Source organism: Arabidopsis thaliana, assembly GCF_000001735.4.
Source record: "Arabidopsis thaliana chromosome 1 sequence".
Classification (NCBI taxonomy): domain Eukaryota; kingdom Viridiplantae; phylum Streptophyta; class Magnoliopsida; order Brassicales; family Brassicaceae; genus Arabidopsis; species Arabidopsis thaliana.
Window position 1 is genome coordinate 18054529 of NC_003070.9, and position 22692 is coordinate 18077220.

General features: G+C 36.0%; 6 protein-coding genes across 12 annotated transcripts; 2 read left to right on the forward strand and 4 right to left on the reverse strand.

The window, feature by feature from the left end:
• Positions 1 to 700: 700 nt before the first annotated feature.
• Positions 701 to 4993, forward strand: AT1G48820 (Terpenoid cyclases/Protein prenyltransferases superfamily protein; the record flags this gene model as incomplete). Its single annotated transcript, NM_103776.2, has 7 exons — positions 701 to 955; positions 1024 to 1232; positions 2286 to 2654; positions 2745 to 2963; positions 4008 to 4104; positions 4213 to 4461; positions 4552 to 4993. The coding sequence occupies 7 exons, from the start codon at positions 701 to 703 to the stop codon at positions 4837 to 4839; spliced, it is 1686 nt and encodes a 561-aa protein (NP_175313.1). The 3' UTR covers positions 4840 to 4993.
• Positions 4922 to 6774, reverse strand: AT1G48830 (Ribosomal protein S7e family protein). Of its 2 annotated transcripts, none has more exons than NM_103777.4 (6): positions 6715 to 6774; positions 6333 to 6450; positions 6183 to 6256; positions 5946 to 6069; positions 5529 to 5711; positions 4922 to 5445 (listed from the first exon to the last, which is right to left on the reverse strand). In NM_103777.4, the coding sequence occupies exons 2-6, from the start codon at positions 6405 to 6407 to the stop codon at positions 5326 to 5328; spliced, it is 576 nt and encodes a 191-aa protein (NP_175314.1). In that variant the 5' UTR covers positions 6408 to 6450; positions 6715 to 6774; the 3' UTR covers positions 4922 to 5325. The 2 variants fall into 2 exon arrangements, with proteins under 2 accessions (NP_175314.1, NP_849786.1); NM_179455.3 differs by having other exon boundaries at positions 5001 to 5445; positions 6333 to 6435; positions 6715 to 6729.
• A 53-nt stretch (positions 6775 to 6827) lies between these two features.
• Positions 6828 to 10503, forward strand: AT1G48840 (heat-inducible transcription repressor (DUF639)). Its single transcript, NM_103778.5, has 11 exons — positions 6828 to 7153; positions 7387 to 7587; positions 7753 to 7987; positions 8068 to 8240; positions 8316 to 8455; positions 8536 to 8713; positions 8802 to 9136; positions 9216 to 9454; positions 9523 to 9635; positions 9715 to 9961; positions 10053 to 10503. Exons 2-11 carry the CDS (start codon positions 7403 to 7405, stop codon positions 10281 to 10283), a joined length of 2076 nt encoding a protein of 691 aa, NP_175315.2. The 5' UTR covers positions 6828 to 7153; positions 7387 to 7402; the 3' UTR covers positions 10284 to 10503.
• EMB1144 (chorismate synthase, putative / 5-enolpyruvylshikimate-3-phosphate phospholyase) lies at positions 10377 to 13626 on the reverse strand. 3 transcript variants are annotated; one of them, NM_103779.5, is made up of 13 exons: positions 13290 to 13626; positions 12941 to 13091; positions 12791 to 12867; positions 12646 to 12704; positions 12419 to 12502; positions 12220 to 12312; positions 11894 to 11974; positions 11554 to 11685; positions 11356 to 11458; positions 11172 to 11266; positions 11023 to 11088; positions 10851 to 10935; positions 10377 to 10771 (listed from the first exon to the last, which is right to left on the reverse strand). In NM_103779.5, exons 1-13 carry the CDS (start codon positions 13426 to 13428, stop codon positions 10626 to 10628), a joined length of 1311 nt encoding a protein of 436 aa, NP_564534.1. In that variant the 5' UTR covers positions 13429 to 13626; the 3' UTR covers positions 10377 to 10625. The 3 variants fall into 3 exon arrangements, with proteins under 3 accessions (NP_564534.1, NP_001031157.1, NP_001031158.1); NM_001036080.2 differs by having other exon boundaries at positions 10851 to 10933; positions 13290 to 13562; NM_001036081.2 differs by having other exon boundaries at positions 10851 to 10929; positions 11019 to 11088; positions 13290 to 13562.
• Positions 13627 to 14169: 543 nt separating this feature from the next.
• AT1G48860 (RNA 3'-terminal phosphate cyclase/enolpyruvate transferase, alpha/beta) lies at positions 14170 to 17139 on the reverse strand. Of its 2 annotated transcripts, NM_103780.5 has the most exons (9): positions 16665 to 17139; positions 16376 to 16578; positions 16035 to 16279; positions 15797 to 15950; positions 15355 to 15569; positions 15155 to 15272; positions 14796 to 15006; positions 14658 to 14719; positions 14170 to 14582 (listed from the first exon to the last, which is right to left on the reverse strand). In NM_103780.5, the coding sequence occupies exons 1-9, from the start codon at positions 16801 to 16803 to the stop codon at positions 14364 to 14366; spliced, it is 1566 nt and encodes a 521-aa protein (NP_175317.1). In that variant the 5' UTR covers positions 16804 to 17139; the 3' UTR covers positions 14170 to 14363. The 2 variants fall into 2 exon arrangements, with proteins under 2 accessions (NP_175317.1, NP_973996.1); NM_202267.1 differs by having other exon boundaries at positions 14197 to 14719; positions 16376 to 16573; positions 16665 to 16837.
• Positions 17140 to 17594: 455 nt separating this feature from the next.
• Positions 17595 to 21877, reverse strand: AT1G48870 (Transducin/WD40 repeat-like superfamily protein). 3 transcript variants are annotated; one of them, NM_001333361.1, is made up of 7 exons: positions 21862 to 21877; positions 20244 to 20608; positions 19078 to 20043; positions 18893 to 18983; positions 18642 to 18799; positions 18348 to 18558; positions 17595 to 18266 (listed from the first exon to the last, which is right to left on the reverse strand). In NM_001333361.1, the coding sequence occupies exons 3-7, from the start codon at positions 19927 to 19929 to the stop codon at positions 17797 to 17799; spliced, it is 1782 nt and encodes a 593-aa protein (NP_001321006.1). In that variant the 5' UTR covers positions 19930 to 20043; positions 20244 to 20608; positions 21862 to 21877; the 3' UTR covers positions 17595 to 17796. The 3 variants fall into 3 exon arrangements, with proteins under 3 accessions (NP_001321006.1, NP_001319178.1, NP_175318.1); NM_001333360.1 differs by lacking the exon at positions 21862 to 21877 and having other exon boundaries at positions 20244 to 20724; NM_103781.2 differs by lacking the exons at positions 20244 to 20608; positions 21862 to 21877 and having other exon boundaries at positions 17759 to 18266; positions 19078 to 19952.
• Positions 21878 to 22692: the final 815 nt, after the last annotated feature.

Sequence of the window (22692 nt, forward strand, 5' to 3'; positions counted from 1 at the left end):
TCGTTTAGTAGTTAATTCATAAGCTTATTGAACTATGTTTGGTTAAGGTCTTATTGAACTATGTTTGGTTAAGGTTTGTAAGTTTAAATTTCTTTCTCTGTTTTCAGCTATATAATAAAGAATATTTTACATAGAATAATATGGAGAGGATTCGGAAGAAAGTGAGAAAGATAATAAGAAAGATGAAGATGAAGACTATAACGAAGAAGCGAACGATGAAAGTAATGATAACAACGGCCAAAAAAATTGATAATTATGATGACAAGAAGGAATATGAAAAGTAATAAACAATGAAGCGTGAAGAGAAATACGAAGACATAGGTGTTGACAGCCAATTGAATAAGAAAACATAAAATTGATGTATGATTCTTTTTGATTATATTTTATTGTTTAACACTATTGATTTTTTATAATTTTTAAGATGGTGTATTTAGATTAAGAATTTTACAAATTATAATCAATCGTATGTATATTTTTACAAAAATATATCAAAACTATCTATGTGTAGCGTGAATTTAAAACCTAATCTAAGTACTATATATTATTAAACTTAAAGAACAGATTAAAAACGAAGTTCAAATCAGAGATCTACCAACTAAACAAAAAAAGTAAATAAAACGTGTTTCTCTGTGAAGTCATTGCTCTAGTATAAATTTGGTGGAGAAACCTGGAGTTTAGTTCCATACCATTGGCGGTGAACATGGAAGCCATAAGAGTTTTTGGACTAAAACTTGGATCTAAACTCTCTATTCATTCTCAGACCAATGCATTTCCGGCATTTAAACTCTCTCGCTTTCCGCTGACGTCATTTCCCGGAAAGCATGCACATCTTGATCCTTTGAAGGCCACTACTCATCCTTTGGCTTTTGACGGTGAAGAAAATAATCGCGAATTCAAAAATTTGGGTCCTTCTGAATGGGGTCATCAATTCCTCTCTGCTCATGTTGATCTCTCAGTAAGTCTCTGTCTCTTGCCGTTATATAGAGGATATGAATTCATGCTTATACCTTTTTTATTTTGAAGGAAATGGATGCGCTTGAGAGAGAGATAGAGGCACTAAAGCCAAAAGTAAGGGACATGTTGATATCTTCTGAGTCGAGCAAGAAGAAAATCCTTTTTCTATATTTGCTTGTGAGTCTTGGTCTCGCATATCATTTCGAGGATGAGATCAAGGAAAGTCTAGAAGATGGTCTTCAAAAGATAGAGGAGATGATGGCTAGTGAAGATGATTTGTGCACAGTTTCCATCATCTTCTGAGTTTTCAGGACATATGGTCACAACGTTTCTTCGGGTAAGGATTTTAGAGCATCTTCATCAACAAGAAACCCAAATAGTTTCTCAAACAAAAAAATATTAATATTTTACTATAATTTTATTATATGATTAAATTTTTATTTTAGTGAAAAAATTAAACCAATTGAAAGGAGAGAAATGTCATGATTGCATGTACAGAGTATCTCATAGTTTTTCAAGTGAGAAATTTAATACATTTTCTCTTTTTCCTTTTTATTATTTTAATCATTTTAATACTGAAAAACTCTATTGAAATACTCTCGATAGAGATGGTCTTATAGTGAGATCATACTATCTATGTATAAACTACACTAAACTAATAGTATATGCAATTAGCTAGGTAGCAGATAGAGGTTGACCGCATCTCAATATCTAGTACTTAAATATCCTTATTCGGATCCGGATCCATTAGCTCATGGATATAGGACGTAGAGTATCTACAAAAAAAATGAAATATCTAAAAGCTCATAAAATATTTAAAATATTTTCAAACTTGAAGTAAAAAGTTCGTTAAATGTTTCTATATAAATGTGATGTATTATATAAGAATATTTGAAGAAATCGTAACCAAATTTAGGTAAAATAATCAAAATGAAATAGCTTTCATATTAAAATTATATAAATTTAAATGAGTGTAAAAGCATCTCTATCACACAAATCCCTTCGGTGTCTTCTCGTGATAAAAAAGAAAACATATAATTTTAAAAATATATAGTATAATTGATCCCATTTCCTGGATCTACCTACCTCTCGTAGTACATCTCTGAACAAAAGGAAAAACTATCATAAAGTTTTGAAATATGTCTATATATTCGGTGCTTTAATTCTTCAAATAATAGTAATAATAATTCCACATCAAAAATATGTTTTAAGAAATTATTTGATAGAAACTACAATAATGAGACGATATACGTACAACTGTATAATGTATGCTATTATTTGATTGGTATGTATAACAAAGGTTATTCATTTTGGTCAATAGATGTTTTTAGGAGATTCAAAGGAGACAATGGAAAATTTAAGGAATGTCTAGCTAAAGATGCTAAGGGTATCCTGAGCTTGTATGAAGCTGCTCACATGGGAACAACGACCGATTATATATTGGATGAAGCCTTGAGCTTCACATTGACTTACATGGAGTCGTTAGCTGCAAGTGGGACTTGCAAAATTAATCTCTCAAGGCGTATACGAAAAGCTTTGGATCAACCGCAACATAAGAACATGGAGATAATAGTCGCAATGAAATATATCCAGTTCTACGAAGAAGAAGAAGATTGCGACAAGACGCTACTCAAGTTTGCCAAGCTTAATTTCAAATTCCTGCAGCTACATTACCTTCAAGAGCTCAAAATCCTTTCAAAGTATGTAATCAAACTCTTGAATAATTACTAGTATTTATTCTTGTATCTACCTTTTGGAAGCTTGACATAGTTCTATTGTTTGGATGCAAGATGGTATAAGGACCAAGACTTTAAATCTAAGTTGCCACCTTACTTCAGAGACAGACTCGTTGAATGTCACTTCGCGTCACTAACATGCTTCGAACCAAAATACGCACGTGCGAGGATCTTTTTGAGTAAGATTTTTACGGTTCAAATATTTATAGATGATACGTGTGACAGGTATGCTTCTCTTGGTGAGGTTGAAAGCCTCGCAGATACCATCGAAAGGTAACAAACACTAGCTAATTAGTGTAGCATTTAAACAACAAAAAACGGTGATCGCACTTAATTAGCTACATTTAATGATTTTTGAAAAACATACTATTTTTTGTAGAGTACGTTTTCAGATGCTTAATTGCTAAAATTTACAGATTAGTATTCATTTATATACATAAATGAAGGAAGTCACTTATAAATTAAATTTTACATATAGAGATAGTAAAAAATTTAATGAACTTTTTTTCTCTATGGTGATAACAGCAACACTGATTTCTGTAGGTAATTTTTAATTATTTAATTACCTTCAAGGATTATAGCTATAAAATTTTAATATCAGGATAATTGGAAACACTAAAGAAAATCCTAAAACTGTTAGTAAATTTAGAATTTGGTTTAGAATTTTAATTAAGAAACCTCTCCGCGATGGTTCAGAATGAGAACTATTAAAAAAAAATGGGCTACTTTTTTACATCTTTAATTTATTTCCATTCTTCCACTTGTACATAACTCTTTTGAAATTTCACGGAATTTGTTTTTCCGAAGTTTCTTTTGTAAACTTTTTTTCTTAAACAATCATGTACGTAGTATATTTTTAATTAATGTGTGGGTGACAAAAAAAAAATGTAATTTCAAACAAAAAAAGTTAGAATTTGGTGTTATTTAGTTAATAACACTTCATAAAAATTCTTTAAACATATTGCTAAGAATAAAACATGGGATAATGGTAAATAAAATGAAAATTTTAAAATGAGAAATTAGGTTGGATATTTAAAATGAGGAAAATGCCACTTTGTTTAGATAAACATTTTTTTAAAATTAAAAAGATGCTTTTCAATTGTTCATATAACCCTCAAATTTTATTAGCAATTTTTAGTATCGATTCAGTAAATATGTAATGTATAGTAGTAGAGACATGAATTAATGTCATGTTTCATGAAAAGAGAATTAACAAAAATAATACAAACACTAGATCATTTTTAAATTTCTCAACGTAAATATGATATTTTATAAAAATTGATGATGACCATACGTCCATAAATATTAATAATGTAGGTGGGATCCCGATGATCATGCCATGGATGGACTACCAGATTATTTGAAATCTGTAGTTAAATTTGTATTCAATACCTTCCAAGAGTTTGAAAGAAAGGTTGGAGAAGAGAACTAATAGCAAAACTCAATGATTTTTTTTTTACGATCATATATAGTAGTAGGTCACTATATAGTAAATGTTTACACTTTTGAGCCGTTATTGCAGTGCAAGAGATCGTTGAGGATCAACCTTCAAGTCGCTAAATGGGTAAAAGCGGGTCACTTGCCTAGCTTTGATGAGTACCTAGATGTTGCTGGACTCGAGCTCGCTATATCTTTTACCTTCGCAGGTATTTTGATGGGTATGGAAAATGTCTGCAAGCCGGAAGCTTATGAGTGGTTGAAATCTAGAGACAAACTCGTTAGAGGAGTAATTACAAAAGTCCGATTGTTGAATGATATCTTTGGCTATGAGGTAGGGAAGATTTTCCCATTTTTAGTTAATTTTTCGATAATCATATGACGTTGTTCTTTCATAATGAAACTTAACAAGTGACATGATTAGGATGACATGAGGAGAGGATATGTCACGAACTCGATCAACTGTTATAAGAAGCAATACGGAGTTACGGAAGAAGAGGCTATTAGAAAGCTTCATCAAATTGTTGCAGACGGTGAAAAGATGATGAATGAGGAGTTTTTGAAGCCAATCAATGTGCCATACCAGGTTCCAAAGGTAGTCATTCTCGACACTTTACGTGCGGCGAATGTCAGCTATGAAAAGGATGATGAATTTACCCGTCCTGGTGAACATCTCAAGAACTGCATCACGTCAATTTATTTTGATCTTTAGAACTTTGGTTTATCGAACTTACTTTTGAGTTTTAGTTTGTAACTGGGTACTCGCTCTACAAAACTATATCTCGTCTCTTGTCTTGTGTTTTAAGATACCTGAACTGACCATGTCTTTACAAAACAAGTCTTTGTTTTTTTTTCAATTGTTGTTTGTTCCTCAAGTCAAGGTTTGCTTTGTGCATTGAAAATTACTGATGCTTCTACAAAACTCCGTCAGGTCTACAAGAATATACTAGAGAATGCACAAGCATTAAGCAGATGCTAGACGGTTTCGACCACATAAGACATTCGTTAGTTAAGAACTTATAACGCAGAACTTAAAAACACCAACATCAAAAAGTTTCTCAAAACTTTTGAGAAAACTCGACCATTGTACAGATTTTCAGAAGTAAAACCAATGTCTTGCCACATTAAAGAAAGTAGACGAAAAAGAAGATTAAAATATCTGAGATCATAACAGATTCTCTACGTCTCATTTCATCTCTTAGGCTTCAGTGATGGGAAACTCAAAGACGACATCTTTGCCAGTGAGCTTCTTGTAAACCGCAGAGAAAGCCTCAACCTTGTACTCTGTGTTGTTCCTTTCCTTTGGGTCCAAGAAGACCTTCAACCACACAAATCCCATTTATTAGATAAACAAAAAATTACATCTTCCTGTATGGTAATAATCTTCGAATTTTGACTTACCTTCATGATTTTGGTACCGTCGAGTCTGTACCTTGTGCGCTTCCCAACAATCTCTGCAGGTAAGACCACATCATCAAGAATAGCTTCATGGACTGAGGTCAGAGTACGGTTGCGTGGTCTCTTTGCCGCTGAACCCTTCTTTGGCGGCCTCACAATCCTCCTTGTAGCAATGAGGATCACATCCTAAGCACAGGGAAGAGAGACAAAGATAACACTAAGAAGCTAACCAATTGCACAGTGACTCTAAAACCGGTAATTGAAACACAGAAAGCTTATTTACATTCTCAATATAACCCAATGGAACATAACTTCATTCTTAAGAAAACTAAAGTAGCATCAATCCATCAATCAAACCAATGCAAGTCGAGAAACTTAACAGAACACCAATAGGAACATGAAAAGGTAAGAAAAACTCACCTTTCCACTGAACTTCTTCTCAAGTTCACGAACAAGCCTAACATGGATTTTCCGGTAAGCTTTTCTCAGTCTGTAAGGAACATTGACAACAATTGCCTTGCGTCCTCCAGAGATATCAACTTGACTACAAAAACGGAAAGAGATTGAATTTTCTCAGTTGTTATCTTTTTCCTAGATGTAACAACAACACAATGTAGACGAAACCATCTAATCATAAACAAAAGATAAATCACTCACACAGCCGAGTTGACGTATAAATCCTTCAGCTCACTTTTCAATTCTTGATTGGTGTTCTCCAAATCAAAGAAAGCCTAACAAAGCAAACAGAGATATCAGAAAGTCTAAAACTTTAACCAATTCTAAGTAAAACCTAAATAAAGATCAAACCTGAGCAACTTGCTCATCCAATTCAGAAAGTTCCACACCCTTCTCCTTATGAATCTTATGCTGAGCCGAAAACATCTCCTCACTCAAATGCAACCTCCAAAACCTTGATCAGAGCACTCTGGATCAAAAACATTTCAATAATCAACAAAAATGATACTTTAAGCTCAACACACACAAAACACTTAATAAGCATCTAGCATTGATCACAACCCAGACCAAAAGAAAGTAACTTTACTGAAAAGTTCATCATATCACAGATCAATGCAACAATCAAACATTAAATTTTACCGCGAAATACAACAAATAGAGAACAAACAAAGAAACCCATCTCTGAAATTAAGATCCAAGAGAATATAACAGAAGAGAACGAAACAAAACGCACCTGAGGCTAATCCGCCAATGGATACTGAAGCTAATCTCCGCTGAAAAAAACCCTAAAGCTCGAGGAGGAGGATAAAGAGACTTTATAAAGGATGATCTAACGGCTGCGAATTACTAACATGACACGTGTAGGTTTAGGATTGTAAGTAAATGAAAGCCGTTTGATCAAATCTGAGCCGTTCAATGTAGATGGCGTGGCGTTAACTTAACAAAGCCACGTTTTGCTCACGTGTTACTGATCGTATCTTATCATTTCCTCGAATAGATAAACAAAAGCCGACACCGGAGAGATCCTTACCGTCTCACTTTCTCCGCTTCTCTTGTTTGTCACTTTTCGTTAAACCCCAATTCACGGCAGAATCTTGATAATTGGAGAAAACGAAAGCGTTTATGGTGTTGTGGGAGAACAATTCATAGTTGTGAAGTTAGTTGGATTCAAGGTGGGTTAGTTGAGAAAACATTGACTTCCTCTTTAATTTAGGAATCTGATCAGAAATGTTCACCAAACTAGTCAGACTCACATATGATTTGAGCTGCGTAAACTCTGTGTTAAAACTTCAAATAAAGTTTAGATTTTGATGAATGATATAGTCTCTGTCGTTTGAGTTTAGAGAGTCAGTTTTTTTGGGATAAACTAGTGGCTTTGCCTAAATATTTGAAATGGTTTTACCAGGTGAAGAAATCTAAGTATGTCGAGCAGAACTATGGATGTTCTAGAAGGTCTGGTTAAAGATAGTTCACTTAAATGGTTGCTTGGGAAGCAAAGTTCTTTTGATGAAGAAATCGAAGAGATTGAGAATTCTCCATCTGCTGGTGCCAATTGGATACCTGAGCTTTCTCCAGTAGCAAATGTTGTTATTCGCAGGTGTTCAAAGTAAGAACCTTTCATTTTTAGTTACCTTTTTAATCCACAGCATTGAATTCGGATTAAAGGTCTTATATGGAGTTTAGTTCCTGTTTGAGAAAAAGTTCAATTCTTGATCAAGATAAGCGAGCTTTTGATTTGTTACTGTACAGTAATGGGAAACATTTGATGCAGGATACTTGGTGTTGCAGTAAGTGAGCTACAAGATAGTTTCAAACAGGAGGCGTCTGAGTCTGTTAAGCAGCCTTCAATGTTTCCAAGAAACTTTCTAGAGTACTGCTGTTTCAGGGCACTTGCACTGTCTGTTGGAGTAACAGGTCATTTAAGTGATAAAAGTTTTCGACGTTTAACTTTTGATATGATGGTCGCTTGGGAGGTGCCTTCCGCTGCTAGCCAGACATTACTCAGTGTAAGTAAGGACTTTTGATTTCTGTGTCTGTGGTCTATTGAGTCAAGACTTGGTCCTTATATTTTCAAACATGGAAGCAGGTTGATGAAGATCCAACCGTTGGTTTAGAAGCCTTCTCACGGATTGCTCCAGCAGTTCCGATAATAGCTGATGTGATCATATGTGAGAATTTGTTTGGGATACTGACTTCCGTCTCAAACAGTGTTCGGCTTCAGTTTTATGTTTATGACAAGTATTTGTATGGACTTGAAAGGTAAATATAATCTTTCATCCTTATAAACATTCTCCAGAAGAACATTGTGAATCTGAATCCGGGATCACTTTCTAGAGCAATAAAGAAGATGAAGAGCCAGTCCGAGTCATCTTTACTTTCTGGTGTTCGATCAAAAGGAGAAAAGATTCTTGAGCTCGATGGTACAGTTACTACCCAACCAGTTCTTGAACATATTGGAATATCTACATGGCCAGGTATGTTTTTCTCTGCACAAGCAAAGTGTGAAAATTCTCCTCTCTATTTGGTTGATTGAATTTAGTATTGTTAAATGCAGGTCGCTTGATTCTTACTGATCATTCACTATATTTTGAGGCTATAAAGGTTGTATCCTTCGACACACCAAAGCGTTATAGCCTATCTGATGATCTGAAACAAGTCATTAAACCCGAGTTAACCGGTCCTTGGGGGACTCGGCTTTTTGATAAGGCCGTCTCTTACAAGTCTATTTCCCTGTAAGGAATGATGTTATTATGACTTGTTTTGTATTCACTTCTTTTCTTACTGGTTCAGTTACATATTTTAATGTCTCTTGTTCTGTAGACCAGAACCAGTAGTAATGGAGTTCCCTGAGCTTAAGGGTCACACACGAAGAGATTACTGGCTCGCGATAATCCTAGAAGTGTTATATGTTCACAGATACATAAAGAAGTTCAAGATCAACAGTGTGGCGAAAGATGAAGCTATCTCAAAAGCTGTCCTCGGCATATTACGCGTGCAGGCCATTCAAGAAGTTGGTTTGACAAACCCTGTGCGTTACGAGAATCTTCTTCCGTTCAATCTCTGCGATCAGCTTCCTGGTGGAGATCGTATACTGGAGACGCTTGCAGAGATGTCGAGTTCTAGAGTACTTGACCGAACTGCCAAAGCCAAAGAAGGTAACATTAATTACGTATTATGCAAACTGTAATTTCCTGGTTTTACAGAATTCTATGTTGATAAAAATTCTTTTATCAGGGACATTGCACTCGATCTCGGCCTCGGATATGGTTTCGCAGTTGGGTTTGGTGTTTGGAGCAACAAGTCCAAAGAGTAGAAGTAGTCTAGTGGTAGGTGAGGTGATGGTTGGAGATGTGAATCCATTGGAGAAAGCAGTTAAGCAATCAAGAAAGAACTATGAGAAAGTGGTTCTTGCGCAAGAGACTGTTAATGGAGTTAAAGTTGATGGAATTGACACCAATGTAGCAGTGATGAAGGTAAAAAAATAAAACACAACAATTGTAGCATTTCATGCAATAGATTTTAAAGACTGAGGTTTTTGCAGGAACTACTACTTCCGGCTACAGAAATAGGGAATTGGCTTTTGTCATTAGTATATTGGGAAGATCCATTGAAGTCTTTTGTTTTCTGTCTCTTGTCCACTTTCATAATTTACAGGTAACATCTTTTATTATGCATTCATTTTGTTTGTTAGCTACAATTCTCTGAAATCTTTTGTTTTTCTTCCGGGGTTTAGGGGGTGGATTGGCTATGTTTTCGCGATTGCAACTCTCTTTATAGCGGGTTTCATGGTTCTAACGAGATATTTCAGCAATAGAGAGAAAGTAATGATCGAGCTGAAAGTCATGGCACCGCCTCCTATGAACACAATGGAACAGCTTTTAGCGGTCCAAAACGCCATTTCACAGCTCGAACAGTTAATCCAAGACGCAAACATTGTTCTCCTCAAGTTCCGAGCTTTATTACTTTCGCTTTTCCCACAGGTCTCTCTCTACCTTCAATTCCAACTTTTTAAGCGTTTTCCAGACGTGGTTTTTAGTTTTCTGCAACCACTTAAATGTTATCGAAAAACAGGCGAGTGAGAAGTTTGCGGTTGCGATTGTGATCGCTGCAACGATGATGGCATTGGTGCCTTGGAACAATCTGATTCTGGTGGTGTTTCTTGAACTGTTCACAAGATACTCACCACCACGAAGAGCAAGCACGGAACGGTTGATGCGGCGGCTTAAAGAGTGGTGGTTTAGCATTCCGGCTGCTCCGGTCCTTCTTGAACAGAGCAAAGACGATAACAAGAAAACCAAGTAAAAACATCTGAAAAAAACTACGTCGGTTTTCGTCCCACGAGAGTACGAAAAAAAACAGAGAACAGAGCAATGTGTAATTAGTTACGTTTGTTTGTATATTTACATGTATCATGTATGTTGTAGAAAAGTGTTTGGTTTTACACCAAAAAAATTATAGAAAATAGTTTATGTTCGTGGTAAAATCACATTTAGCTGAATGATATAGAAGCAAATCCTCTTATAAAAAATCATGTTCTTTGTTTTTCTGGTGGGCACAAAATTAACATTTTTTTATTCAGCATAATAATCACACAACAAAAGCGAACTCTCACTCTCTATGACTCTTTATCTTCTCGAGATTTGCTTACAAAGCAGTAGCATTTTGCGGCTGCTCTATCTGGAGAGGTTCCTGCAACTCTGGATTTATTGGAAACAAATGGCATTGTGCGTATTGCGCCATCAATTGATCCACAAGAACTAGAGCCACCATTGCTTCCACCATTGGCACAGCTGCAAACAAACACAAAATCAAAATCCCGAATAATAAAGTGAATTGATTCAATGGTTTGGATTCGGTGTATATAATCACCTCGTGGAACAACACAAGGATCATGACGACCACGCGCAATCATTTCGGTTTCTACCTTGTCTCTGGTTACCGTATTTTGCTTCCTCTGCGCATTGGAAAGAAAACATCAATGATCTCAAGCTGACATTTGTTATGTTTATAAAGATCCTGCATGAGTTTATCACAAACTTACTCCAATTGTTGATGTTGGCTTGAAGGCTACTCTCATGTTTATTATTTCACCATTTGAGATCCCTCCCTATACAAATTGACCAATATTAGGAATTCTCTCAGGAGAAATGTAGTTTATTATTGACATATTAAATACAAGACTTAACTAACCTGAATTCCACCAGATCGGTTGGTTCTGGTACGTATTCTTCCATTTTCATCGGTATAGAACTCATCATTGTGTTCAAGACCAGTCAAAAAGGTACCTGCGGGTTCATTTGCGTATGATTTATACAGCTCCAAAGGAGGTTGATTTTAGATTGGACAAAGGAGAGAAAAGTATAACTTTCTATACCTGCAAAGCCGCTTCCAAACTCAAATCCCTTAGTTGCAGGTAGCGACATACAAGCTTTTGCCAGTTCTGCTTCAAGTTTATCGAAAACCGGTGTACCAAGCCCCTGCGAATAGTAGTTTAAATAAGCATTCACTGAAGTTCATTAATCAAACTACATGAGGACGCACAGATTAAGCTCATGGTATAGTGAGTTCATACACGTGGAGCATTCCGAACAATGCAGGTCACAACACCACCAACAGAGTTCCCTTTTGTCCTGACAGCATCAATCGCAGCTATCATCTTTTCCGCATACTCGGGATTAGGGCATCTGACAATGTTATTTTCTATCTGTAAAATAAACAAAATGAGGTAAGAATATCACCAGAAGAACCTTAATAAGAAGAAATACTATTAAGAAAATAGTTATAACGGTGGATGAAAGTTGCAGAAAATTGACAGCAAGAACCAGGTCACCAAAATGGGTTTTACCTCCGTTACAGTATGAAAACTACTCAAAAAACAACATGTAAATTATACTTTGAAAAAGGATTTGCACCTGTTCGAGTGTTAAATTCTCGTGGTCTACCAATTCTTCTGGAAGTACAACATGGTGAACTTGCGAGACATAGGCAAGAATCTGGAGACACAAAAAAACAACAGAGACAAACATAAGCAAGTCCAGAAGCAAACTTTAAAGAGTTGCGTGAATCATTAGAATTGGGTCACTGAGTTAATAAGGGGCATCTTATTTGCAAGGATATACTAAGATAGAAAAAATAGAGAGATGAAAGAAGAACCAAACATGAGAAGGGATATAAAAAGTTCAATGTAAATTGATTCTTTGAGAGCAGTGTCATTTGCAAAATCAGAAAGTAAACACACCTCAGTTCCTGCAAATTGCTTCAAAATTTTCTTGGCCAAAGCTCCAGGAGCAACTCTTCCAATGGTCTCTCTAGCTGAAGATCTTCCTCCACCCTTGAAAAGAATAACGCTTAAGGTATGTTAAGCTGAACAATGCCTTTGAACACATAAAACCTTACCAAGAAAAGTAGCATGTGAGTAATTTAACAGAAAAAGATACCTGCACTGATCTGACACCATACTTCATGTCATAAGTTGCATCAGCATGCGATGGTCTATAGGCAACCGACATTTCACTGTAATCCTGAAAATCCAGTGAGTTCCTCAAAGGTTAGAATCTACAGGCTTTCTATACTTCAAAACTGTTGTCTTTCTAATGCAAATAGCAAAAGTCTAGTTAACAATATCGAGTACAGTTATATGCATAGAGAAGTAAAAAAAACTTACAAGTCCTCTCTGATCTGTGTTTGGTACAAACACATGGATAGGTGTTCCTGTCGTCATTCCTGCAAATTTATGGATATCAACAATTAGAACAACGGCTGAGAAACAAAATCAAACTCAAACTATGAAATAGAATGTATAACTAGACCTTCAGAGACTCCAGACGATATCCGGCAAGTATCAGTCTCTTTTCTAGGAGTTGTGATCCTGCTCTGACCAGGCCTCCTAATAAAGCAAACCAACATGTAAATCAAACGATCATATTATATAGTAAGAGCTTTCTTCTTCCTCAAAATACCTTCTATCGAGATCGAATTGCAAATCAGATTCAGTAAGTGGAATACGAGGAGGACAACCATCAATGATACAACCAACTCCTCCTCCATGTGATTCTCCAAAAGTTGAAACTCGAAAATGAGTCCCATATGAACTTCCAGTAGCTTGTATCTCTGCCAATTTAAAAACCAGAATTCAAAAACTCCTAAAGCTTTCAACTTTCCATCTCCCCAATTCGTTCTAATGGAAATGTGAATCAAATTCAGTCAACCATAACTGCCCTAAAGATTCAAATTACACATCTTTCTTCTATATGCTAGAAACAGAAAATCTAAGAAATTATCGAAAATAATCAGAGAGAGAGAACTCACGGAAGTTCTTCCTGGTTTGGGTACGGAGAGAGATCTGAACGGCGGGAGAAGAGAGACGACGGAGCTCCGAGGGAAGAGAAGAAGAACCGAGTTTGGTGGATCCGAGAATGGATTTCGAAGTGAGAGAAGACGACGCCATGATCAGGATTCCAAGGCAGAAGAAAGATGATTGAGAAAGGTTTAAAGGAGAGAAATTTGAAGTTGGTGGCAATTTTGAGGGGGTTGGTGAGTTAGGACATATATTATGCCTAATTGCAAATGGCTCTTGTGGTCTTCTTCTTCGTTGTGCAAATGCAAATGCAAAATTCTCCACCTACCAACAACACTAACCCAAAACGACGAGGACCAAACCATAACTGAGAATAGTTCCAATTAATTTGGTTTATCTCCGGTTAGTGTTTTCAAGTGAGATGGGCAAATATCGCTTCTTCTTCAACCCCTCTGTTTCTATAAGAGTCTTCTCATTTGTGCAAAACTCCAACACAATTACACAACTCACAAAACTTCACTTTGAATTTGAGTTGTTCTTACTACAACTTGGAATCCTTTCATGGTATCTCTGACTCTTATTACTAACTTGATACCCTATTACCCTGAATAACCTCATCCAAGCTTGGAGAATACTCACTTGTAGCCCTTTTGGTAATAACATTGGCAGCAAAAAAAAAATAGAACCTGCAATTGCATATTTGCATTCCTCTTATCTCATTTTTCACTCCTGCAACTATAAGTATGCAGCTATTGCCATTGTTTCTTCAATTAACACAACTTCCAAGCACCGGTTATCGCAGTGTATTGTTTGTTCTGTTCATTCTTAGAACCAAAACGTTAGACATCATGGGACCTGTTTGGAGTGGATGATAACTAGAGAGAACCTGAACAAACACCCTGAAAAACAGAGTAAAATGATATACCAAAGCCGATTCAATGATTGCATCTCAAATCTCACTCAGTTCAGGTACACACAAACAAACACTACTCTTGCTTTCTAATAATGTTACAGAGACAAGAAAAATGGAAACAGATAAGCTTGGATCAGAAGAAAAAACAGTGGAGATTTTAGAGTTTTTTTGTTTAATGCTTTGTGATTCTTTCAAGGACTTGGAAGTAGTCGGGGAAGGTTTTCCTGGTGCAACCGGGGTCATTGATGGTGATTGGAACATCAGCACAAGCTGCAAGAGAGAATGCCATTGCCATTCTATGATCATCATATGTATCAATCTCTGCCGGTTTCACCTTTTTCGGCGGAGTAATCACACAATAATCTGAACCTTCTTCCACTGTAGCTCCCAGCTGGACACAAATACCGCAAAATTTCTTAGAATGAGCACTGTAAACAGAAAGAGAGAGAGAGAAGAAGAATTTTACTTTTCTAAGCTCTGTGCAAATGGCAATCATCCTTTCCGTCTCCTTTACTCTCCAGCTAGCCACTATATTGACCAAATAGAATTAAGTGACCATGAATCTTGAGAAACCTTATATTATAAGAGAGAGCTTTTTACTTACCATCTCTAATGGTGGTTGGACCATCGGCAAAGAGAGCAACGACGGCAAGAGTCATTGCTACATCAGGCATTTTGTTCATGTTGACATCAATAGCCCGCAAGTGTCTCATTCCAAAAGCATCTCTAGACGGCCCTGTCACAGTCACACTGTTCTCTGTCCAGGACACTTTACATCCCATTTTCTCAAGAACCTCGGCAAATTTCACATCTCCCTAGAGATTCATCACAAAAATTGAACTTAGATTCTTGCGAATATGTTACATACAACTTGTCAAAGCCTTAAAAAGATGAAACTTTGACCTAAACGAATTTCACTATAAACTTAACAGCCTCTTTGATGATTCAGTGTACAAATATTACCTGCAAACTGGTCGTTCCACAACCTTCAACAGTGACAGTTTCACCGGTAATGGCAGCACCAGCCAGGAAATAACTAGCACTAGAAGCATCACCTTCTACGTAAGCATTACCCGGCGACCTGAATCATTTCCCATATTAGTCATTATTTTGTCAATCTAAGGTATGTGATTTCAGAAAAGGAAGAGAATAATAACTCTTACTTGTATTTTTGCCCACCCTTAACAAAGAAACGATCCCAGCTTTCACTATGCTCAGCACTTACCCCAAAACGTTCCATCAACTTCAATGTCATTTCAACATACGGAACAGAAATCAATTTATCGACAATTTCAATTTCGACGTCTCCAAGAGCTAAGGGAGCTGCCATGAGCAGAGCGGTCAAGTACTGACTACTAATAGATCCAGAAAGCTTCACCTGCAAATGCAAAAAATGTTCGATGCGTCAATAAAGAAACCATACAAGGAAAAGGGTAATCAAGAGAGAAAACTAATCCCTACTAAAAAAAAACAATTCGTTTTCAGGAACAATACATTGACAACAAACAAAAAAAATGAAATCTTGTCAAGTAAGGCTATGATGAACACAAATTGCTGCAAGTGTTTATAAAGTTATAAATTCACATGCCATTTGCAAGATCTCACCTTTCCACCAGGAAGGCCACCATTAGCGTTGACACGAACAGGAGGGCAGTTAGTGCCAAGAGTACATTCAACATCAGCACCAAGCTGCTTAAGACCAACAACCAAATCCCCTATAGGTCTCTCTCTCATCCGAGGCACCCCATCAAGGACATAACTGAAATAAACCGATTGAAAAGCATCAAAACAAGATCGATTCTTAAGAAATCAAAACTATTCAGCATTTACTCCTTCAATATACCTTGCGTTGCCACCTGCAGCAGTAACTGCGGCGGTAAGTGGACGCATTGCTGTTCCTGCATTGCCGAGGTAAAGTTCGATATCACTCTTGGAATCAATGGAAGCTGGAAATACCCCGCCACATCCTTCAACTACAGCACGATTGTTTTCACTGTGAGTTTCCACATTAAGTCCCAATATCTTCAACGCATCAAGCATGTAATTGATGTCATCACTGTTCAACAAGTTGTCCACTACAGTAGTTCCCTATATAAGCACAGCAAAATGGTAAAGTTTATATCTTTAATAATCTAAATTCGGAGTACAGAGAAGGAAGAAATGAAGTGATACATTTATATATACCTCAGATAGAGCAGCGAGAAGCAGAATTCGATTAGAGAGAGACTTGGAGCCAGGAAGCTTAATGAGACCCGAGATTTCTCTAATGGGTTGAAGCACAATCTCCGAAGCTTTCTCCGCCGTGGAAACAGAAGCCCTAACCTTCACAGGACGAATCTCAGAACCATTTAGCATCAGATCACTCTTCTTCAATCCCCACGACTGCCCTAGAGATTCAAATCACACATCTTTCTTCTTTAAGCTAGATACAGGCTTCAAATCTAAAAATTTTGAAAAGAATCAGAGAACTCACGGAAGTTCTTCCTGGTTTGTGAATGGAGAGATATCTGAACGGCGGGAGAAGAGAGACGACGGAGCTCCGACGGAAGAAAAGAAGAAGAAGCGGGTTTGGTGCATCCGAGAATGGATTTGGAAGTGAGAGAAGACGCCATGATCAGGATTCCAAGGCAAAAGACTCAAAGAAAGATGATTGAGAAAGATTTAATAGAGGAGGAGAGAAATTGGAGTTGGTTTAGGGGTAGGTGAGTTATGCTTTGTGATTCTAAAACCTTCTGCAAGAATGTGTGGGTTAGTGATATAGCTTTGGTGAGTTTTAAAAAACATGAACATCTTGGGCCATACCGGTTATGGTTCGACCATTATCTATCAGCTTTAAAACCAAAGCCAAGCTTGTTCCGATATGTTAGTTTGTTTGTTCCATACAACACTTTTTTCAAGCTTAAGACCCAAAATCGCAATCGCTTGAGGTTTCTTAAACCAAGTTCTTGTCTTCCACTTTCAGGCATATGTTAGCAAAGTTAAAAAGAGCCAACTTAAACTGGAATCCCATTGTTTCTCTAAATACAAAAGTCACCATAAAAACTTCTACTTCTCGTTTGAGGTAGGTGAAGATCAGGCAAACTAATGTTTACTTCTTGGTCTTCAGTAGTGTGTAGATATAGATATTCCACATAGATTTTATCAAGCAACAGAAGAAAATTTGTTTTTGTTGGATTTAATAATTTAGCAGAGGAATGGGAAAATGAAGAAAACGACTACAAGTCTGTCTACAACGAAGCTGCATCAATATAATCCTGTTTTCTCCATAATTTGTATATGTTTGCTATCTGTAAAAAGACCAAGATTTTACCCATTTTTCAAGAGGGCCCATTAAAAAAAGAATCATCTTTGAGCTTTGAAGCAAAACGGAGTCATTTTCTTGGAGATAAAATGAACTAGTATGGACTAAAATGAAGTAGGAGAGAGTCGCTCTAGCAGTTGCAGCATAATCTTATCTGACTAAATTGGCATTGAGCCATCGAGGAACTTGGAAGCGAAGGACTAGAAACTAGAAAATCTACATATATTTAGACACCAAAACAAAAACCAAACAAAAAATCAATTTTTGTTTTCTCCTATTTAAAACAAAAATAGATTATCGATCTCTAAAATGTACGTGGCAGTCCATAGTTATGGAATGTCCTAATCATCCCATCCAAGCTCACGGTCACGATCACCAGTCTCCACGCCTCGGCAAGATCAAACTCGCCGACGGGAAGGTTACTATCGTAACTTCCTACATTCATAAGGAGCTTCTCCTCCGGCCACGTGGCGGTAACACGACAGGAGCGAGACAATCTCCCAGAGCTCTGTATTTTTCTCATAACGCGCCGTGATTCTTCATCATCACCGGCTACTTTCGACACTTTTGTTTCCGGTTGAGTCCAAGCCGCCACCGCGGAAACCCCCGGCGAATGAAAATACTCGAAAGAACGCGACGATTTTGCGCCTTTCCTCGAAGGAAACGCATCGTTGTTCCAGAGATAAACTCCGACACCTCGTCTAACTGATAAAATATGTTTTCCGGTGGAAGAAACAAACGACGCCGACGATTGTCTCCCAAAATTCGATGGAGCTGAATTTTTTTATAAAAAAAATAATCAAAACACAGATTTCAAGAAGTGTAAAATCAAGATTCAAAGATTTTTTTTTATACCTTTGAATTTGTGAATCATTTGTGTTTTGTCAAATATTCGAACTTTCGAATCTTCAGAAGATACTAAAATTTTCTCGGAGCTTCCAGGACAAAACTCCACGGCGGTGATTCTATTCCTTCCCCGGATAAGAATCTGTTCATCCATTATCACATCGTTATCTAAGATTTGATAGAACCTACAGTTCCCAGTGATGCAACCAACAACAAACCCCTGAAGCAAAAACAGAGCAAAGTTGAGTTTTTTTAGAAAGGATGATCTTTTGAGTAGAGAATAGACAGAGAATGTCAAATTACATTTCCGTTTGGTTGGTAAGAGATTGCAGAAATGGAATCACGAACATCGGTCCAAGCGACAACTCTTTCTTCTGACAAACCCCAGATTCGAGCTTTTCCATCTATAGACCCACTTGCGAAGTTGTTCTTATTTACAGGATTGAATTCAACGCAAGTCACTGTATTTGAAAGACAAAAGCAACATGAGTGAGTTAACAAACGTTTTTGCAAAGATTTCAGAACAAACAACTTGAGATGCAAAAAATACTTACCGTAGTTGTTATGATGGAAGACATGAAGACATTGATCACAACCAGTTCTCCATAACCGAACTGTCTTGTCTTTAGAAGCTGAAAGAAGCAACTGCAAAGCCAAATCACCAAAGACAACAGATTTTATAAGTAATGAATCAACAAATCTCAAAAACAAGAAAAGAAAAACAAAGTAATAAACTCACATTTGAGTCTGACCATGCTAAGTCCAAGACATCTCCGGTATGACCATAAAGTTCTTGAAACGGTGTTTCTTCGATATGAAAAGCTTTCTGAGGAAACAGAACCAATGCTGCTTGTTGGTTTATTGGTTCTTGTTGTCGAAGAAAAGAGGCGAGTAGAGAATCCGATAGCGTGATTCGCCATATCTTTACAACTCCATCTTCGCCTCCGGTTGCTAAGTATTTACCATCAGGACTAAACTTTAATGTCCAAATTTTCCCTTTGTGTCCATTAATCTTTTGTACCATGTAAGCTGCAGATAACTCTACATGACTCTTCTTGTTAGTCTTCACTTTCACTTTGCTCATTGTCTCTTCACTTGATTTGTATTTGAAATCTTTATCCTTCACTCCTGCTGAAAAGCAATTGAACAACCATTTTTTCGCGCTTTTCTTGCTGGAACTCCGCGATGGACTGGTGGAAGCATTACTTGAGATTTCTTCTGAATCATCATCATCATCATCCACTCCTTCTAGTTCCTCATCAGAGATTGAAGTAGTTGATCCATAGTTCTCCTCTCTAACACAACACTGCAATCCACTATCACAGAGAGATGAATCTGAAGAAGAACTAGTAACCTCATCACTGTAATCGCTTACCATCCTCTCCAGACACCTCTCTTCTAATAAACCCATTTTCTTGAGAAACCGTACACGACGTTCCTCAACACTAATTGGCTCACCAGACCAAACTTGAAACTCTGCTTCTTCTACTTCTTCTTCTTCTACTACTACTTGTTCACCAATAGACAAAACATCAGATGAATCAAAGAACAAATCATCAACAACAACTTCACTTCTTCCCACACTCATCATTTCAATCACAACTTCCACCAAAAACTAAAAAGCTTCCTCCTTTTTCTTATATAAACCTTCTTCTTGTAGCCTCAACGCGGTTCACGGACCGTAAATCCCTCAAATGTTTAAAACCTAACAAAGAGTGCGAAAAACCAAATCTTCCATTAGTAAACAACAACAAAACTAACCCGACTCAATTCTCTGAACTTACATTAATCACAAAATATGAAAAACCCACACATCTCTTAAACTAATCGATTAAACAAAAAAAGACGGTTCCTGAAACTCAGGAAGTGAATAGAATAATCAAAAGTCTGGATAAAAGTTCGTACCTTTGTCTAGTTAAGAAGCAATGATCCACAACAAGAAGTCAAATTCTGATAGCCGACGAGGAATTAGGTCTCGGGTTTGATTTGATTTTTCTTCAAACCAAAGCAAGATTTGTTATTTCAAGTTTCTTCTCCGTGTGATTAAGGAAGATATAAAAACCAGACAAAACATTTACGTTATGTCTCAGAGAGAGAGTGGTTGGGTGCATCAATGGCGGCCCAATGAGAATCTCTGAGATCTTTTTGACGGCGAAGTGGCCGCGATTCAGGAGACAGGAGACAATTAAAACTTTCTTACTCCCGACCAATCTCTCAGACTCTCTTTTACTGTTGTCTTTTGTTTTCGTGCTTTTTGGGCTTATGTCTCTCTGCAACAACGGCGATTTAATATAAAATAAAAAAGAGTTTGGATCAGAATCATGTTTAGTGCTACGCAGAACTAACGAAAATACACGATTGTCGACAAAACCCAGATTAAGTAAATTACCCTTGAATTTCGAAAATTCTTTCTGACAATAGTTTTTCTTAGCTGCTTACACACAAACAATAGTGTTATTTTCTTGAATGCACTTTAATATTTTCTTAAAATACTTTTTTTAAAAATAATTGGCAAATTATTAACCTAAAGTTTTACCATTCATGATCATCTTTGGGTAAGGCAGTGAATTAATTGTGGTTGTGAAAATTTACCGTAGTGTAAAAAGACATTTCATTTTCACGGAAGATTCCTACCTTTATTTCTCCTGACATTGCTTTGTCTTATTTTAAACAAATGAGTAAATATGCTTTTCTACTTTTTCCATTTTGTAAGCTATGTATTCTAATTTCTAATTAAATGAATTTTCATAATTTATATATAGGTAAATTTTAATTTTGTCTACCAATATTTTCTTGTTTGAATAGAATTCCAAAAATACTATTTGTTTAAATCCTTCCACAGATTAGGGAGATTTTATTATGACCGAATCATCATATATCCAGAGACCATTAAAATTGCTACATTTGGGGCCAGAATTTATCCAGAATGTAACAAGACCGGAAAGGTTTAAATTTTAGATGTGACCAAAAAAAAAGTTTAAAATTTTAGTTTTGAACGTTTAAAAAACAGATTTTGTGGTTCGTTTGAAAGAGTATTTAGAACGAAAAAATACATAAATTAAAGCTATATTTATAAAGTTTTCATATTAAGTACGATGAATAAGAATAATAAGAAATGGTATTTTATATATATATATATATATAGTAGGTGATATTAAATATGCGGTCGTATTGTATCTCAACATCCAATAAGTTTTACCATACATTCACCAGTTAATTTTTGTTAACTACTTGTTGTAAGTTCATTTATATATTTCGCTATGTAATGGCAATGAGAAAATGGCAGTAGTTAATTTCTTGTGTCATAAGTGTATACAACAAAGAAGGTTCGTATTCAGACTTATTTACGTAGTTACATTTTGATAACAGCAATTTAATTAAGTTTAACCTGCTTCTTTAGAACGTATAAAAGTTAGAACTATAAAGCATCATTTTATACAATCATCTGTATATTGAAACGAAAAAAACAAGAATCTGAGTAACTATGCAAACTATAGTACAATATATGTGTAAGAACACGAACCAGTAATCTTGACTGCAGTTTTGGACTCGAACTAGCTTGATATGCAACTATGGCGGAATCTTCAAATTTTGAAGGTGAGAGATATAGAGAGAGAGATCTCATATAATATAATGTAGCATTAGTGGTCGACGATGTGTGCTTATATATATAGTTATTTGTATATTACTATAGTGTATATTATTTTATTTTTCTCAAAAATATTCATAAATGATAACGTGGATATACATTATAGTATATAATTACAAAAATTTTACAATAACCAAACAGATTATTCGATTGCATTTTAAAATTATTGAAACTTTGGTTTAAGAGAAAATGATATAATTATTGAAACTGATTATGACAACTATTTCTTCCCCAGCTTGTAGGACGCATAATCTTCTCTATTTTTTTTATTTTTATTTTTATTTTTTTAATCTTCTCTATTTATGTTCAGACATTAAGAATACACAAAATGTTATCTGCATAATACAAATCTACCAAATGATTCATTGGATGCAAATTATAAATTAATAAAAAGTTTATGAAGTAACATAATGCGACAACTCGCTACCTTTTTATTTTTGTGATTTGAGAACCATTGGATGATATTGTTCGAATCTCAAGAGATTTGATTGGTCAAAGTACGCACGTAATTTGGTAACCAATTAATAATTGATAAAAACAAAATCTGCAACTTGTTTTTGTTATACAGTACCAAACCTAACTCGTATCTTCGTCATGATAATGTGATTCATGCAAATAATTGAACCATGAAGCAAATGAGTATATTCAGTTATAAAAATAAAAAGCTGATTTATTAGTTTAGTACAGACTAATGGTGGATAACTC

Coding starts and splice junctions, on each gene's coding strand:
- EMB1144 (NM_103779.5), bottom strand. CDS start 13,428: ATGGCGTCGTCTTCTCTCACTTCGAAATCCATTCTCGGATCCACCAAA. Junction 12,868..12,940: donor CAATTCGATCTCGATAGAAG/GTATTTTGAGGA, acceptor TTGCTTTATTAG/GAGGCCTGGTCAGAGCAGGA. Junction 10,772..10,850: donor TCCTTGTGTTGTTCCACGAG/GTGATTATATAC, acceptor GTTTGTTTGCAG/CTGTGCCAATGGTGGAAGCA.
- AT1G48860 (NM_103780.5), bottom strand. CDS start 16,803: ATGGCGTCTTCTCTCACTTCCAAATCCATTCTCGGATGCACCAAACCC. Junction 16,280..16,375: donor TTCTCGCTGCTCTATCTGAG/GTATATATAAAT, acceptor GTGCTTATATAG/GGAACTACTGTAGTGGACAA. Junction 14,583..14,657: donor TTTGCACAGAGCTTAGAAAA/GTAAAATTCTTC, acceptor ATTTGTGTCCAG/CTGGGAGCTACAGTGGAAGA.
- AT1G48830 (NM_103777.4), bottom strand. CDS start 6,407: ATGTTTTCGGCTCAGCATAAGATTCATAAGGAGAAGGGTGTGGAACTT. Junction 5,712..5,945: donor AGAAGAAGTTCAGTGGAAAG/GTGAGTTTTTCT, acceptor CCCTGTGCTTAG/GATGTGATCCTCATTGCTAC. Junction 5,446..5,528: donor ACGGTACCAAAATCATGAAG/GTAAGTCAAAAT, acceptor GTGTGGTTGAAG/GTCTTCTTGGACCCAAAGGA.
- AT1G48840 (NM_103778.5), top strand. CDS start 7,403: ATGTCGAGCAGAACTATGGATGTTCTAGAAGGTCTGGTTAAAGATAGT. Junction 8,714..8,801: donor TCTTACAAGTCTATTTCCCT/GTAAGGAATGAT, acceptor CTTGTTCTGTAG/ACCAGAACCAGTAGTAATGG. Junction 9,455..9,522: donor CCAATGTAGCAGTGATGAAG/GTAAAAAAATAA, acceptor AGGTTTTTGCAG/GAACTACTACTTCCGGCTAC.
- AT1G48870 (NM_001333361.1), bottom strand. CDS start 19,929: ATGATGAGTGTGGGAAGAAGTGAAGTTGTTGTTGATGATTTGTTCTTT. Junction 18,800..18,892: donor CTTCCATCATAACAACTACG/GTAAGTATTTTT, acceptor TTTCAAATACAG/TGACTTGCGTTGAATTCAAT. Junction 18,267..18,347: donor AATGATTCACAAATTCAAAG/GTATAAAAAAAA, acceptor AAAAAAATTCAG/CTCCATCGAATTTTGGGAGA.